The sequence below is a fragment of the Cephus cinctus genome, unplaced genomic scaffold (assembly GCF_000341935.2).
Source record: "Cephus cinctus unplaced genomic scaffold, Ccin1 Ccin1_scaffold1003, whole genome shotgun sequence".
Taxonomy (NCBI): domain Eukaryota; kingdom Metazoa; phylum Arthropoda; class Insecta; order Hymenoptera; family Cephidae; genus Cephus; species Cephus cinctus.
This window is the reverse complement of record NW_014333546.1, coordinates 8,516-26,446: the sequence shown is the minus strand read 5'-3', so window position 1 is coordinate 26,446 and position 17,931 is coordinate 8,516. Positions and strand designations below refer to the sequence as shown.

The 17,931-nt window shown below is 35.4% G+C and overlaps 1 protein-coding gene across 1 annotated transcript in view; it reads right to left on the bottom strand.

The window, feature by feature from the left end:
- Window positions 1-15,966, bottom strand: part of LOC107271617 — a gene marked incomplete at its 5' end in the record, with an annotated part of 50,675 nt that extends 34,709 nt beyond the window's left edge. Inside the window, 2 exons of the mRNA XM_015747824.2 lie at window positions 14,991-15,360; window positions 15,705-15,966. Of these exons, the coding sequence (XP_015603310.1) occupies window positions 14,991-15,360; window positions 15,705-15,966 (632 nt within the window). The remainder of the gene's footprint in view (window positions 1-14,990; window positions 15,361-15,704) is intronic.
- Window positions 15,967-17,931: the final 1,965 nt, after the last annotated feature.

Here is a 17,931-nt window from a genome sequence, read left to right as displayed (position 1 = left end):
CGCCGGGACGCACTGCCGCTACCCCAGGAACTTTGACCGGCTATGATTTGCGGGTCCGCGGGAAGGGCGCCGGAGAGGAGAATTGTTTTGATTTTTGACCTACTGTGGAGAGCGATAGGTAGGAGAAGAGAAGAGTGTGTCGCGGAGAGTCCGTGTGTAAGGACCGGCGGACCGCGAGAAAAATGAGTTCTTCTTCCGTGCTCGGGCGATAGCAGATCTATCGAATTATTGCGGATTGCGATTATCGGGATTTCTCGCAGAGAACCATGGCTCCCGGTTGTTTTTTATATAGTATATAGTGCCAGTGCGTGACCGAGTGTGTGAAACCCCGAGTGTTCGGTGGATAACCTCGTGGAGCAGGGACGCGGTACTATGGAAGTAGGCGGAACGGACACGGCCACCACTATTGGGATTTCTTAAGGGATTTCTCGGTAAGTACCGCTAGAGCGGTCTTATTTAGAGAATATCTCGCCCGAGAAGATAGCCGAGCGGGAGTGCTGCGGACACACGGATGCCTCAGGTGGCTACCGACGTCAGGTGGCACACTCCCGAGGAAAAAAAAGCTCGTCTCCAACAATACGTGCTAGGATCGCGAATTGCGCCGCGAGGAGATTCGCGGATTCGGTAGGCACACCGAGGTAGGGACAGGTCTGGGGCAGGCTAGACACCACGACTCGGAATAGTTGTGAGCCGCCGTTGGAGAACACACTGTACGCGACGGAATTTGTATTGTAAAATCAACCGTTTATTTAATGGTACCTCATAAACGAAACGGTATTCTTACTCGCTGTCTAATCATTTTGCGCGCCTATCCGCTGACTCCGAAATTCTCTCTCAGCGCCTCCATGTTCCCCTCTACCATTTTCAGTGCGCTGAGGTTGAGCCGCTGGGAAATGTGGAAAACGGCCCTAGTGAGGTATGGTGGTGCGGGGAAGCCGCACCTGGCGTCCAACAACTAGATGTTTGGATCTTTTCTTCGATTTCACGTCACAGTATACATATGCAGAATTTCTCTAATTATTATAAAAATAGTTAAATTCATTTAGTTAAATTAAGTTAAATGGAATGAATTCAGTTGCAAAGCAATGACAAATGATAATTAAAATATTTTGTCTCTATTATGGTATAGAATATTATTGGCGAGTAATAAAAAAAAATATTTCATCTCAAAAGCTTTCCATAATTTATCTTTTAATATGGTTCTTGGCATATGATAAATATATTTTGGTGGTTTAATCTTGAATAATTTTTTTCCAATTACATTAAGTGCTTTTCGAAGTGAAAAAAGATATACATTAAAAGATGGATCTGCTAATAAATAAATAAATTTTGTACTACTTTTTCATAGAGTGCATGCATTAATTCAATTCCTGTTCCAATAACATAATCTGGCTTAATTTTACTGAATACACTATGAACTTTAATACCTTTAATTACATGCAGACGTCTTGGGATACTTCTTGTGTTCTAATACTTGATTTGCGTATGTTAAAGTTTCATTCAGGATATGCAATGTAAATTCCGGAGTTTATCGACATACGCGTATAGATTTTTTGTTGGTAATTGCGTTTTTTCTGTAGAAATTTCACAAATAGTACAGCCAAATTTTCCATTGAATTGTTGAAAATTCAAGAACAAACTTTCTGCAGTAGCAACAGTACTCTAATAAAAATATCTTCATTGATAGTTTCTATCTTAATATGAATTTCTCGATCTAAGATATATAATTCTCGTTTAAATCTTTCCACAAACAAACTGGATAATGGTTTATGTAACTCAAACCATAGTCCTGTTAGGATAATATTTTTTCGACGTATTCTATATTTATATGGTAACTCTAATGGTGAAATTTGTAAATACAGGTACACCATCTGTATTCTACCTATATTTATTGTACCTAACTCTGAAAAATAATCGTGATGTTTTTTGTAAACTTCACCACCAAATATATTTTGACGGTGATCGTCAGCTACGTTCTCTTGATGATGACGTTGCTGTATACATATTGAGACGTTTCGTGATTTTAGAGCGTTAGGAATCACGAGACTTTTTGTGGGGTTTGTGCACTGGGCAGGCGTCTTCCGAAACAATTAGATACTGGAGTTTTTAAATAAAAAAAAATAATGATATATTGTCCTATAAGTTACAGACTAGATATCCTTAATATTCTATTTTGTTTCTCTCACACATGCACTCTCATACTTTATAATTGTCTCTCGTTTGTACCGTAGGCGACAAGAAGTGTTTTTGTTTACTTATTCTCTCTATTAGCCTTTTGGAATGGAGAGAGGTAGCTGGAACCACAATACAGCAGATGGCACAATGCGTCCGAAGGCCGTGGGCCAGCTATCGGTTCGGATGATAATGATTCAGTACCCACAGGAGATCACCATGAACCCCGTTTGTTGAATCCCTTATCTTAAGGATAGGTTTGACTCAGACAGCTACTAATCACAATGATATTGGGAGTTGAATCTTTTTAAGGTGGGTTGTTTTTATGGATGATCTGCAATCCTGGCAGTTGTATTACAATAACTTCACTGCAGGAGAATGCAGAGGGAATTGGGATGCCGTTCCTGACACTAGGGGGTATCACAATGATTCCTTAGGCCTGGTAAGAGCTATGGGCTGCTCAGACAGCTACTAATTACAATGATATTGGGAGCCGAGCTGTTTTTAAGGAGTGGGGTTGTTATGTAGTGGTCGATTTCTGACAGCTCCAGCACAATGCTTTTGATGCAGAATATCCACAAGGATGGCAGATTTCCTGATACAGGGTGGAGACACAATGCTTTCCAAGATCAGGAACTGCCAAGGATGAGTTCCCACAGTTTGCAGTACAATACTGTTCACTGGGTCGCTCTGGAACAGAGGATTGGGTTTTCTCCTATCTTTTGGATAATTTATACTCTCCAAATCTTTACTTCCTTCTTGCCGTCTTGTGGTGTACAAGGGTCTTGTCGGTTCGTCTAGATAGACACGAGTGAGTCGAATCAAATCCTATCAAGGAAGCCGCTGCTTATATCCTCGATAGGCATACGTTAAAACTAGTGGGGATAACGATTTTTATCTATCCGAGGTGTTAACGTCGCTTTTTTGGATTTAATATTTTGATTTATTATTTGATTTGATTATTTGATTTGGCTAATTGGATTACCGGTTTCTTCAAGTACCGGCTTACTGGTATTTCTATTATCTTCGGCGCGTGCCGGCTTATAGCGTCTGGGCACTTGTTTGTTTTGATTTCTGTCTGTCGACTGCACTTCGGATTCTCGGAATATTAAAAGTAATAATTTCTAATATTACTTCCTCATGCCTGTTGCTGTGACTAGTTTCAAGGGAATTACGCAATATTAGAGAATTAAAGGTCCTATACCCTTTATCGGCGTCGCTGTGAGAGGTCGATAGGATTATTGAGGAATTCTAGGATTTGAGGAGTTCTCTCAGATACTGTTATGCACATCCACAGTGCGCTATGCACCCTTATGTGGGGCTCTTGACGTATCCATCATCGAGAATGGGTGATCGGGAAGGACAAAGGATAGAGGATAGAGGAATATAAGGGTGGAACGTTACAATATTTTCGCAATTTTCTCTTTCTAAAATTTCTCTAATTTGATTTTTAATAGATTAAGTTATGAAATATCGAATCTCTGTTTCATGCTTACAGATATTGCAAACGTCAGTAGATTCTTTTAATGGTGATTCACATTTTGAGCAATACTAAAATTTTTCTCCACATTTTCTATATTGAAAAAATTTCTTATAATAATACAGAATCATTTTTTGCAGGTTTTGGTTTGTAGAAAAGTTTTCTACGCACGATTCTGAGGTTTTTTTTTTTAAAACTTGATTTGAAGCAATTACAGGTGAACCATCATAAGCAGATTGCTGATATAATTCATCATTATCGTCTGTGTCTTCATTGTAATTTATATCAGGGAAATTATCTGTATTATCAGTATCATTTATCATATCACGACGATAAGAAAAAAATTATGTATCTGGATGTAAAGATAATAGAAATAAGTGGTAAGTTTTATTTATATTGCAAAATTGTCATGTTAAAGGTGACCAGTTATTACTAAACGAGGTTATAGATGTATCTGATAGAATATTTGTAAATGTGAATATATAATGATTCCGGTATTGAAAATAAATTTTTTATCCAGTTTAACGTAACTTCTATTAAATGATTATAATATTTATAGTTATGTTTTAATAACTGATATCAAGATAATATTTTTTACATTAAGTAATTCATTAAGCAAATCCATTAAGCAAATGAAAATGCTGTAGGTAGCAAAATTAATTTTTTATATAAAAAATATATGTAACATTAAATAATTTGAATTCCTATCATACTCTTTATTGGAAAAAATACATAATATTTTTTTTTATAATTGATAGTTAATGAAATAATTATAGTCAAGAGATTAACTAATTCTATATCGTAAATAACAAAGAAAAATTATAGGCAATAATAGTTGACGAAAATATAGGCATGATAGTAGACTCTCCAACTAAAGTTTTCATCAAAAAAATACTGACACAACGATTGAAATGGTAAAAAACAAAAAAGGTAGATATGCGGAAAAGTCCAATGCGACCAAGTCTCTTGATTATCAAATTTTTTCTCAGTGCAGAAGGCACTGCGGTATTCAGCTATCGACGCGAGTACTACAGACTCCCCTAAGGTAAGACGATATTTTATATTTTAGTACCTGAAAAAGCGCTCCGAGATGGTAAAGTTTCCCTTCATTGAATCTGGATGAGCTTCAGCCGTTGATAGAATAGCGGTTGATCACTCTTGACATAAAATATAAAGCGGATGCAGGAATTTATTGCATCTTAAATTTCGTCCAAGACCGAATCAGAAGTACCACCATAGACAATACAGCAAGAACCGATCAATGGAAGGATAAACTAGATATAGATATAGATAGCAAGTAGTTTTCTGAAAATGAGATCGATCATAAGCGCAGAGCAGTTGCGCTTAAGTGCGTTAAGGATTCTGTTGCCTCGCTTGCAAATGTAAAGACCAAAGGCAATACAGGCGATAGCGTTACCCACAATCATACCCAAATTGCTTATCGACGGGACAAAGGAGACAGGTGTCTCATTCACATTTGCACACATGCAAGCAAAGAAGAGAAGAGAAATTGCTAAAATTGATATGCTGAGTGGTGCTGAGGATTATGCAACGGTGATTTAGAATGAGGCGATTAAACAAGGCCTCTCTAGAGATCACATTGATGTTCTGTCCCGCACGAATAATAATATGTCTAAGATCACAAGGCTTTCAGTGAATATGTAGATGTAATTTATGGTAATATAAGATAGGTCCTTAATATAAAGCGAGAACAGCAAAGAGTTCAATATTGATCCTTGCGGAATATCAGTGTAAAATTTGTTGTAGGAGGAACGTGAACTCCACCAACTGGTTTTGAAATGATTACAACAGATTTAAAATAATAACCTTGTATTTTATTCCTTTTAAATTTTGTCATCTAAAATGACTTGGTTTTCGTAGAGGCTGGCGTCTAACTGGTCTAAATAAATTTTTAACAGAGCCCTGTGGGTGAAATTTCAAGATAGAGGTGAGAGGGCAGTCTTCTGTACCCCTTACGCCTTGGACCTTTCCTTATAGGAGGACACATGTTTAATTTTCCTCTAAACAAAGGTCTTCAGTTTTCATTTTACGCAATGCACGAGAAGAGTGCCGGTTTAGTTAGCGAGGATGTGCGGAATTTATAGATCTCATACAATTGGTTGACATATACAAGTTTTGTCCAAGTACCCCGCTGCCTCAGACACATATGGGAACCGAAGTCATTTGTACTTCAAGGCTTCATCAGGGCCAAACGACCATAGAAGATTGACAGGAAGTAGAAAATACTGTTTTCCCGGTCAAGGAACGTCTGAGTTCGACAACTAAGGTAAGTTGCATGGTGAGATACTCTTGAGATTTATTTATTGTCATTACAAAAGCTATTTTAACAGGGAATTGTCTTCTTTTGAACCTGAATGGATAAATATCTTCACAATATAGGGTAATGCGGTTAATCAACACGTCATCCCCCTTTTTATCACCAGTTAGAACCTTGCATTTCATAATATTATTGCCCAAGTCCATGACAAACAATCTTGTACCATTACATAATCCTTCGTTGATATTGTGGTTCCGTATGAGCATAATCACACAATTAATTCTTAGTCGTAATTCATGAGGAGAAAAGTTTGACGGATTTAGAGTGTTTAAATATTCTGGTAGAACCACCTCATTAATATCACCATTATCATAATTTTCAGTACTATCTACATTCGTATAAATGCGTTCTGTTGATTTATCTAATAACTCGACGACTTTCTTATTAATTTATTCAACATCGAAGTTACGTGCAGACAGAATTGCAACTTTAGATAATGCTGCAAATCTTTTTTCTTTTATGAGAGAACCGTATGTATTTTCAACAATATCTGAACCTGAATACGCTATCCATCGTTCAGGAAGATCTATTTCGCCATTGACGTTATTTAAAACTCCATCACCAACGGCCAGTACAAACTTCGCGAACTCAGATTCTGCCGGTAACGTTCTCATATTCTCTGTTAATACGAACTTGAAAAAATGTTTCCACAATGGACTAAATTTAATTGATGAACTAACCAATTCACTCCGTGTTGCTCGTACTTTGCTAGGAAGTAACTGCCGAAAATCTCAACCGAGAATCATTATTTTTCCTCCGAATGGACGAAATTATTCATTATGTCTCGTAATGTTCTATCGATAATATCTAATGCATATTTTGGAGCCATTGGTGCTTCATCCCAAATGAAGACGTCTGTATTCTTAAGATATTCATCGTTTTTCGATTTAAATTTATTATTTAAATTTATTGTTACACCTGCGACATTTCTAAACGTGAAATTTAACCAATGATCTGCCAAACGCAGCTGTCATTCTCGATAAATATTGCTTTATTTATGAGAATGACATTTAACCCATTATCATGATCTATTATGATAATAGATAGATATCATAATAGATCATTATTGGATCTATCATGTTACTTCTATAATCTGAAGTATACTTCACATTTATTATCACGTCAATCAATTAGAATGCTTTTATAGCGACGACACTTTTTCGATATATATCGTCCAATTAGGTGCGAGAAACGGTCACGACGTTTCCCTCTCTCTCGCGGCTCTGACAAACGAAAAAGCTAAGAGTGGCCCATCTACTTACCCGTATAAGCTGGTTGAAGATAAGCTAGGCGAAGTTTCACTGTATCAGACTAATAAAAGTGCGATTAGCGTAGCGTACCATCAGCTTTAAGCGTTTTAAACATCGTGATTCATGACTCTAATCAGGTAATCCCAGCCAGGTTATAAATACATAAGTTTGCTTAAGTATCATTGTTGAAATATGCAAATATTAATGTCTCCTCTATATGCACTCTTTTATAAGTGTAAGAAGTAATAGTGTAAAAGATATCCACAAAGCTGGAAGGACATATTGTTGTAAGGACATATTGTATATGTTCAAATAGACTGTGTTTACGTTAATGAAACAAAATTAATTACTCGAAGTAAAATAGCAACTGATTGAATTTGATTTATACGTATTACGAATGATTAAAAAAATTTAGTAAAAATAATCGCAGATTACGGTTGAAATGACTTAACATATGATTGACTTAACATATGACTAGTGTATCGCTATCAGTAAGAGATATATTATCAGACTACAAGAATCTACTGTCTATAAACGAGCGATTATTGAAATAGCAGGTATAGACATTTTATAATAGCTGTATGTATTGTTTATAAGCGTATAACTATTGTGCAATGTACTATGTCAATATAGATACGAAAGGTCCGTGTAATGCTAATAAAACAAGTAGAAAAGCTTAGTGAGTTGAAGAAAATGAATTGTGTTCAACGTGCGTGACTTTCATCCGACAAAGTTTTTCGAAACGTAGCGACTCAGGACCTGGAGCATTCAGAGTCCTTAACGAACATATCAAAAGCGGTGCCTCTCCCTTCAGTATACATATTCCGATGGGCTTTTTATTTTACGCTTTAAATGGATAGAACTATGAGAATAGATGTATGAAAGTAAAATTGCGCTAGGCTGTTTCAGGTTCTTAAAGTAGCTATACCGCTTCACCCTAGTCATATCAGTGCTAAATTTCTAATAACGTTTTTACAATTTCTAGTGGCCTAATTAACAGTTCCGAGGAGTTACTCACGTATCAGCATTAGTTTTGAATATGTAAGTACATTCGCAGCCGTGATTTGAATAGAAAATCAAATATTATATCCAAATGTTCGATGTCATATTTTGTCGTGCAGTTTTTTAAAGAATGAACCATAATAATAGTTCAATTATGACGAGCAATATCTCATTTGGATTATTGGGAAATCTTTAATCGATTGACCATCGCGATTTTGTATAATATTAGTTGTTCAAAAGTTACAGTCACTTGTATGCCTGATATTAGGTTAGGATAGGTAATCAAACGGTTGTATCTTTAGAGCTACTAATATTATCTAAAGTCTAGATCGCCAATCGATTAAGAATCTTCCAATAATCAAAATGAGATATTGTTCGGCATAATTGGACTATTATTATGGTTTATTCTTTAAAAAAACTGCACCAAAAAACATAACATCAGACATTTACATATATCAGTCGACTTTCTGTTTGAATCATGGCTATGAATGTATTTCTACATTAAGAACTAATTCTGATACGTGAGTAACTCCTCGGAACTATTAATTAAACCACCAGAAATTGTAAAAACGTTATTAAAAATTTAGCACTGATTTGACTAGTGTGAAGCGGTATAGCTACCTTAAATATGCGTTGGTGGTACAGAATCCTCTAGCTTGCTTTTGTTTTCTGTCTAATCCAATATTGATGTAATTTATGATTTGTGGAAATAGTTTTTTTTACACAAATTATCTATATTGTGTGAAATTTTCAGTTAAAGTGACAGATATATTATATTTTCGTAGTGATTTTGGTTAATTTCCTTTTTTGAAATCGAAGGACATGTATTGGACATATACGCAATTTTGTAAAGTACAATTTATACGACATGAATTTCGTGACAGGTGACAGCAACATCAGTATCATCAGCAGCAGTAAGACCAGTTCTATCAATGGGTTTATTATCAACTAGGATGGTCGTGGCACAAGTTATGAGGAGGTTACAGATCCTGAGAGCTCTTGAACTACTTCAGCATCCAAGGGCGGCTGCTCTTGGCAAATGCTCAAGGACATAAACCTATTTTTGATGATTTAACTATTCATGATCAAGAAACTTTCATACTTTAACACTCTTCTCGGATTAGAATATCTTTATTTAAATATGAGAAAGACACTTGGAAATCTGTGAACGTTCTAAAATTTAACAATAACAAGTACGTCTATATGTCTTGCCTCAAACAGAAGCTCATTAAATGACTATTTGATAAGGCCATTAATGCAAAGAAACGAAAAAAATCACTTAAAAAAAGGTTTCCTTACTTACTTACTTACATACCTTACTTCCCCCCCAATTAGGTAATTCTTTTATATTTGGTAGTCCACTGTAAAGTATAAATCCTCACAAAAATTAATTGCCAACATGCACATTCAGGGATCGACAAGTAAAATAGATACCCAAAAAATTCAATTTACAAAAAGTTCGTTTTCCCACACTCTACAAAAGTATTGTAACGTTTTCGATAATGCAATTTCGTACGCTTTTTAGGAGTATACGAAATGAAAAAAATTGGTAAGTGTTCGGGGCTGGCGATTTTAAGAACTTAGGTGACACAGGATTATATGACCAGGCGACCAGACGAACGTTGTTTTGCTATATAAATTATTTCTAGTGAATATTTTAGTTGTTAAATAAAAATTATACGATTATGAACGTCCGTCGCAGGTGTATGCTTTTAGTAAATCCCCTAGTATCATGGAAATCCATAGGATAGAAATTTTTAAAATGTTCCTGTGGAGTTGTCTTTTGAACCTCAAAGTGGAAGATATGAACATATGTACCACATTTGAGGCACAAATGAGAATTTAAATTGCATTGAAATACATCCTCACTAGTCCCTTCAAGGTTCTACTGAACGCAGAATATCGAGATAATAAGTAGGAACAAAATTTGAATTTTGATTACAAATAAATTTGGACTTGGTGTTGTAAACGGGAATTTCATTTATAAAATCGTATAAGGCGATGTCGGTCTAATCAGTTAGCCGTTGGATATGAAAGTGGTAAAACAAAGTGTATTGAACACAGAAATTGTTACAGCGTACAGTTACGCCACACATCTACTACAGCTGCAAAATGAAGCGGTGTTAAAATAGATTTGATGAAAAACATCGCAGATTGGACTGAAAAATTTAAACTTTTTGCGAATTTTTATGATTGACAATATTATTTATTATCCCATATTCTATACTATCTTATTTTCTATACTAAAAAAAGTAAAGTGTATTGCTATCCGTCCATTACTTTTTTTCGGTAACTCGTTTTGCGTAAATACCTGTTAATTTTTCTGCGAATCACTTTAGCTGCCCTTGAAATTTAATAATTATCTCCCAATAATATCAAATTCGTTTCTATTTTGTTGTTGCTCCATTTCTTTCCACGCTACGAAAACGGGACCGGGGAGATAACTAATAACTACAATCTTGCTTCAACATATTCTATTATATTATTACGTAAATAAGTATTGAAATGAAGATACTAATTACAATGTGGTATCGTAATGATAGTTTGACGATCAGAAGCAGAGGCAGATATCTAAACTGTTCCTAAAATATTATAGGGTCTATCACTGTGTATACAGATTTCTGTAACTCCTAACTACAATCTTTGACCCTCGTTTTCTCCATGAACAATTCATCTGTCAGAGTTCATTGTAGTAATTCGCCGAGCTCAGCTGCTGATACTTTAGTTCACTTTTGTACAACTGAGAAAATGAAATATTCAATTTGTACTATCATTTTGATAGCATATAATATTTATGCTAATAATATTTTTATTGTAACGTATATGACCTTAACAGCATGTTTAGATTGACAAATTCTTGAAACCAATCTATGAGGTATAACTAACGACACTTACGGTATAAAGCATTATATTTCTGTACGCTATTTCATAATGATAAACATTGCAAAAATAATCGGGTATGCTATTTTTATGTCTCGGACTATAAGGCAGATGTTATTAAATCTTTTGGTTATACATACATTTCCCAAGCATTGTCGTTGTGAAGTTCGTCGAAGATAGTGTAAATCTTTTTCTGCTTCGGTAAGGTTTTAAAGAGTTTTTGAGAATGTAAAAGTTTGAAGATGTATCCAAGAGTGAACATAAATTTTTGATACTGTGCATAGCAACGAATGCATTCTAGGAAGAGTTTCAAATACCCTCGAATGTCCCTATACCCCCCGAATACCCTCTAAAAAGAGCTTCATGGAATCTTTAATTCATTTGTTGTGAGAAGTAACGTAGAGAGTCTAAATATTTCAATCAATCCTAGTCTGTAGCCACATATGAATTATTAAAAATATGTTGGTTACCATGTCCAATTTTTGGTATAATTTTGTTATTAACAATTCAATTGGGTAAATGGTCATACTAGCGTTCGTATTAGTGAAAATGTTTTAAACAAATAATGTGTATCCGTTCATATAGAATAAAAATGTTTTTTGCATTTCTTGCTAACGCTATTAGTGGATGTTATAATTAGGAGAGAATCTTTTATGAACCATTAGACCACCTTAATCTCATGTCGTGCACGACGAACACTGTTAGTTAAGTAAAACTCTAGTTATAAACCTAAATATGAAAGTGTTTTATGCGTATTATCCTTTTTTTTATTAATCCCGACGGTAGTGAATTATTATTAATGATTTGGTAGCTGCTTATAAACAAAGAAATATGAAGGTATTTTCGATCATGACTTACTGGAGAATCTTATCCCTACGGAGTTTGGATGTATCTTATCTCGAGGTACTAAAACAATATTGAGGAAGATCAACTGTTCGGGAAGTAAGCCGGGATAGAAAGAGAAAGCCCTAAGCTTACGCAAAGAAGCATAGAACCATTGGCAGGGATTTCTAGGGAAAAGTGTACGTATCAAATTTGTACCTTTTATATATGTCGATGGGATTTTATAAAGCCTTCGAGCTGTCACCAAATTAGAATTGATACTAACAAAGAAGCTTTATTTATTCCTATAAACATTTTTGAAGCAACATATAACCTCCTCATGAAGAAATTTATATTTGTTGTATTTCACCAAATTCCTGCTGTATTTAGCAAAAACTGCTAATTCGATCGAGTTATAATTTAATTTTTGATCTTAAAATATGGTATAAGGTGATTCAAAATATATGAAAAAAAAGGAAATTTAATTTCTTTGAGTAGGCATTCGATCACCACGATCACCATCCATTTCTTTAACGTATTCGAGGGGTCTTTTAACTGTCAAAAGTGGCTTTCAGAGTATCGACTTTAATCTTTTGTATCTCGAATACTACTGCTTCCTCTAATTCATAAATATTTTTTAGAGCATGTTTATAAACTTTTTCTTTTGAATAGTGCCACACGAAGAAGTCCAGAGGGCTCAATTTGGGAGAGTTAGGGTGGCTTATCGATTCCACCTTCACAGAATTTAGAGTATTCTAAGTATGTTACCTGATTACCAAATATTACGAAAAGAGATTGGAATGGAATGAAAATTTGGAATCCGGTGGGGTGGTCCACCGCTTTGCATAAAGAAGAATCATGCTAAACGAGGACGGCAAACCTAAGGATACAGTTTTGACTGCATCAACTTCTGATAAATTTTACTCGTTATCAACTATTCTATGAATGCAAAGTTTATCCCTGTGATAGATATGCTTACCTACACTGAAATTATCTGAGGATGTAGCGTTTTTCATACGACTGTTAAGTTACAAGTAAGCCGTCTCTGAAAATTATTTTGTCAAGAGAGATCCTTCTTCAAACTTTTGCATTATACTGTTTGCAAAAACCACTCTTTTCTTATGTAGCTTGCATTGTTACAGCTTGAATAATGACATTTTGTAGGGGTACCGATCTGCAAAGTGACGAACAATGAATCTCGTTAACTCTTTAATCCTAATATTGTAAAGCACATTTCCTAATAGAGCCATGTGGATTTTCGGCGAACCAATTTTTTAACGTACTCAATATTTTTTTCGACATCACTGAGACTGGTCTACTTGAATTTTTTCCTTCTATCTTGCTGCGTTTCGTATTCAAGATATATTTCAAGAAAGCTGTCAAAAAACAGAGTGATCCGCTTTGATACACGAGAAAGAATTAGTAAGTCAAGTACCGGAAGAAAAAGTTAAGTATACTAACCGTTTAGAGTCTAGAGTCGACTCTGAAGTCCCACTATGGGCTTTATATTGTGTGTGGAATGCTTTAATTAATGTACTAATGTAATCATTATGCAAGTAGTACGATTTTATAAGAAACCACGATCTTGTATACAGGTCTGGGCACTTCCCTATCCTCACCACGTTGTAGATCGTAACCGTAACGTGGACAATTTTGTCCGCAAGCGCTAGTGTCGAAAATGCCAGCGCATGGGCATCCGTAAATTCACTGCAACCTCTTATCTCTGATTCAAAAGGAAAGTTACACAAAAAACCGATGCGATGCCAATTAAATAAAATTTAACAATCTAATTTTAAACTTAGAGAAATAAAGAATTGATGATTGAAAAAACTGAAGTTAAATGGACCAATTCACATAAAAGTCATGAAAATTAAATGATGCTATAATTGCGTATATACTGAAAACTTTTAACTTGATGAAAATACCTCTGGACAAGGACAAAAAGTGAAATATCTGCACAAGTAGAATTTTTTTCGTAGCTAAGTTCAATAGTATAAATATTTTCTCTCTTTTGCACTTGTTGAATTTATGTTGCATCACTATATGAAATTGGTTCCACAAGGTCCAGTTCTCTTTGTAACAAGACTTTCTCCGGTTTGAGTGTAGGAACTTTCAACGAAAAATCTTTCACAGGAGATATACTAACGTATATAGTCAATTTTTGCTTGTATCGTAACTTTTTTACTGAATTTATTTGTAACTCCTGTGAGATTTTCAAATGCAAATTCCTACCATTGTGATTCAAGCAGGTGCGATGCACTTTTTGGTCATTCTTGCTTCTTTCAATTCCAATGACGGTATACATATATTACACATTACGAACAAAGCTGCAGGTCACGTATTCAAAAAAAAGATAACTGCGCACATGTAGTGGTACCACGTGATCGCATTTTCGACACTAACGCCTCTTGCGGTAGATCCACCTTAAGGTTACGCGTTTTTCGCCTAAGTGCCTAGACCTGTATACAAGATCGTGATAAGAAACACTTTCTGTTTGAGGTTCTTGTTTTTATACGTAATGGGAAATACGGAGGCCAGGCGATAATATCAAACATTTATTCGATTTGTTGCTGGCCTGCCATCTATAAAATGTATTGCTAGTTTGCTTTCAAAGCCGTGAAATTCAAACCGCACATTATTCATATATCATTGGTCGCCCTGTATACATATGTACACAAAAGTCAATTTTATTTCCGAGATGGATGTGGAAGTAGTAATTGCGGCACCTGCAGTTATATTTCATCGAAAATCTGTTTGTCACCATATTTTTTTTAATGACAATAAAGTTTTCATCATAGCGATGTGCCCTCACATTAAAATGAAGTCTGGTAAGTTTCCTTCAGTGAATCTGTTATAACTTTGTGATACAGTTCGCATATAAATGTATACATTATGCCTTGTATTCTTGTATATATCTATATATTCTCCAGAGTTGGTAATTTTGTTCATCGTCTTTATTAGCTCAGGAAATCTTCTAGGAAGTGGTAGACAGTACAGGATGTGAGATGTAAATGCTGAAAGTCGAGGCAGACATAAGAATACTCACTGCGCGTGTAGCAGGCCATGTATCGCTGGTGACAAAACCTGATGCTGGGTATGCGGCGGTATGATGGACTGACGTTGAGAAGCTGTGGCATGCGGTGAAACGGACTGAGCAGCTAACTGCAGCTGAGACACCTGAGCCCCGACTTGGGCTGCTTGACTCCCTGGTTGCAAGGCTCCTGCTGGTAGCTGGAGAGTAGTCTGAATAAGGGGCGCCGACTGTTGAGGATGGATAGGACCCACGATTGAAGGTGATGATTGGAGAGACTCTTTGTTTTGTGCTGCACGGGCCCGAGCCAGGAGAGACATCACAGTTCGTTTTGTAGGTGACATTACTGGTCTGCCCCCTGGCAATAACGGCCGTTTGCGACTTCCTGTCAACACATCGACCCGTACTCTAATAAACTGATAATGGGATCTTCTCGATATATTTGTTATCGTCTATTTTGTTTTCGTGCATTTTTGCGTCAACGTAAGTCATGAATTTCTTATTCATTGGCTTTAGATATCCATATTCGTCACATTATAATTTTCAGGATCAATAGAATGAATAAAAAGCGAGGAAATGTTAGATGAGATTAGGAATTAATCAATGGATTAGGCTGAGCACGATGAAGAATACTTCAGTCAAGCCTCATGCAAGCCGGAAGTAAGAAGGAAGACAGGCAGTTGAAAGAAATGCGTCAATATAAAAAAATGGAATGAAGTAGGTACTCACCTAGCGTCGATGTAACAATCTGGAGGATGGTGCCTTGAGTCTTATGCGTCGCTGGGTTGGTAGGCGAGGATGTTGGTCTAGAAGTGGAATCTTGTTGAGCATCCACGCAAGTAGCTGTGATAGGCGCTGTTGGTGAACTAGCAGCATCCGAATTCGTCTCAGGACTAGAAGGCGCATCTACTGATTGCGCACCCTCTCGTCCTTGCGTGCTCAAAATCTGCATCTCCCACATCTGTTCCTGTCTAATGTCGTCGTTATAATCCTGAAACAAAGAAACAGCTTCATTCTTATTGCTGTATTAAGGGAATTAGAAAGCAGCTGATCAGCTTTCTGCGTAGCTGTAGTGCCTTTAGTGGGAATCTGCCAATTTGTGGTATCACGCGTTCTAAAGGCCACGACATACCAAATTTTAGTCAGTATGTCTTAACTCCTATAGATGTAAAAGTGCGATACCATTTATAATAATTTATGTGCTATATTTTTATGTTTCTTGAGGTACTTATGCATCTCAAGAAAAACCAAAATTGTTTGAAGCATTCAAAATTGCTGATTATGAGTAGTAAATATCGTAAAAAATAATTAATACTAAAAGTATAAATCCTTACCCGATTCGAAATTTCAAATAGCCTAAATCAGATTTCAAGGTTTTAAACGAATCCTCTTTTGTTTTTTCTTTCCAATATTAACATCTTGCTTTAAATCTCTAGGTCCTGCTATAACCAATTTAAATGTCGTATTTTCTATCAAAACGTTAAAAATAAATGAAAAAACTTGTTTATCTAATAATTTTGTTTTCTACTTACGTAGTTATTTATTAATATTAGCCGAGTTATTTTTAAATTAAAAGAGTATATGACACGGAGTTATACATTTTTAAGGTGTGAATGATAACAATTATTGTTAATATTAAAAAAATTTTTTAACGGCTGCTAAATTTAGGAATACTTGAAAAATCCTTTAATGATTGATTATTTCATGTTTCTTAATTTTTGAAAAATTATATTATTAAGAAGAGAATTTCCTATTAAATGTTAATCTAAAATTTATTTTAAAAAATTTCATGTTGATAGTAACCTTACAATGTAATTTAATGATAAGAATAAAAATTATAAGAAACATTTTAACGATAAAAAATGTAATCATATGGCTTTAAAAACCAAAAAAGGAGTATAATGCTTGGGTGGGTGACCGTTTTGAGTTACCATAAAGGACTTAATTGCGAATTGCGAAATTGTGTTCTTTCTTTTTTATAATTTAGTACTTGTGTTTCACGAGGCTTTATAGGTGTTCTAATTACTTAGTACATTGCGTCTCAAAATTGCAGAAATGGAAATTTCGGCCATATCACAAAATAGCGCTGTACAACAAGCCATAGAAAGTCTGTCTCTATCTTACCTCTTAGCCTTTTTTATTTTAGCCTCTTTTCACCCTTAGCCTTTACCTGCTTACCTTTCTATCTAAATAACTTATTTCGCCTATCGGTAATCCTTCTTGTTGAATTCTTTATAGATAAGCATATCGAAATCTCCATTAGTAAAATGTAAAATCTGAGAAAGTAATTTACTTAGAAACTCATTGTATAAGTGTTACGTAGGCCGTAGTGGCAGCGAGGCCTTTAAATTTGATTTAAAAAATTTAGAAGTAACCAAAATAAAAGGAACGACCAGAGGTAACATGGTAACATAGGTATGAATACACTCAATGGTGGATCCGCTGTTCGTTTAAGGTGTTGAATTACGCCTTGCTATTTCAACGTGGAGAGATACTCCCTGAAATGTTCAAGGATGGGTAATAGATATTTAATACGCGAGGAAATTTTAATTTGCGATATATTGTTACAAATAAATCATTAAGTTTCAATAAATTCTTGTTGTTTAGAGTGTTTGAGTTATGAGAAATTCGGGATAGAGATCGTGATATTGAATTACAAACCTGACTGTATATGAGGTTAAGGCGATAAGAAATTTGGTGGAACAGACAATTATCTAGTATAGTTACTTGATTTGAAAAAGACTAGTCTATGCGGTTCAATTTTGCCCGGTAACCGATCCAGCTTCTTCCCTAAGGTATGTAATAACGAATCCGTACCTAGGGCAGATTACGAATATTACACCGGATCTAATACTCTAACGGTTTGAGCCACGAATGAAAATGTACAGTCCGATCTTTTGCGCGTAAGGCTAAACGATTTTATGAGCATCAGTATCATGACTTTGACTGCTTATAC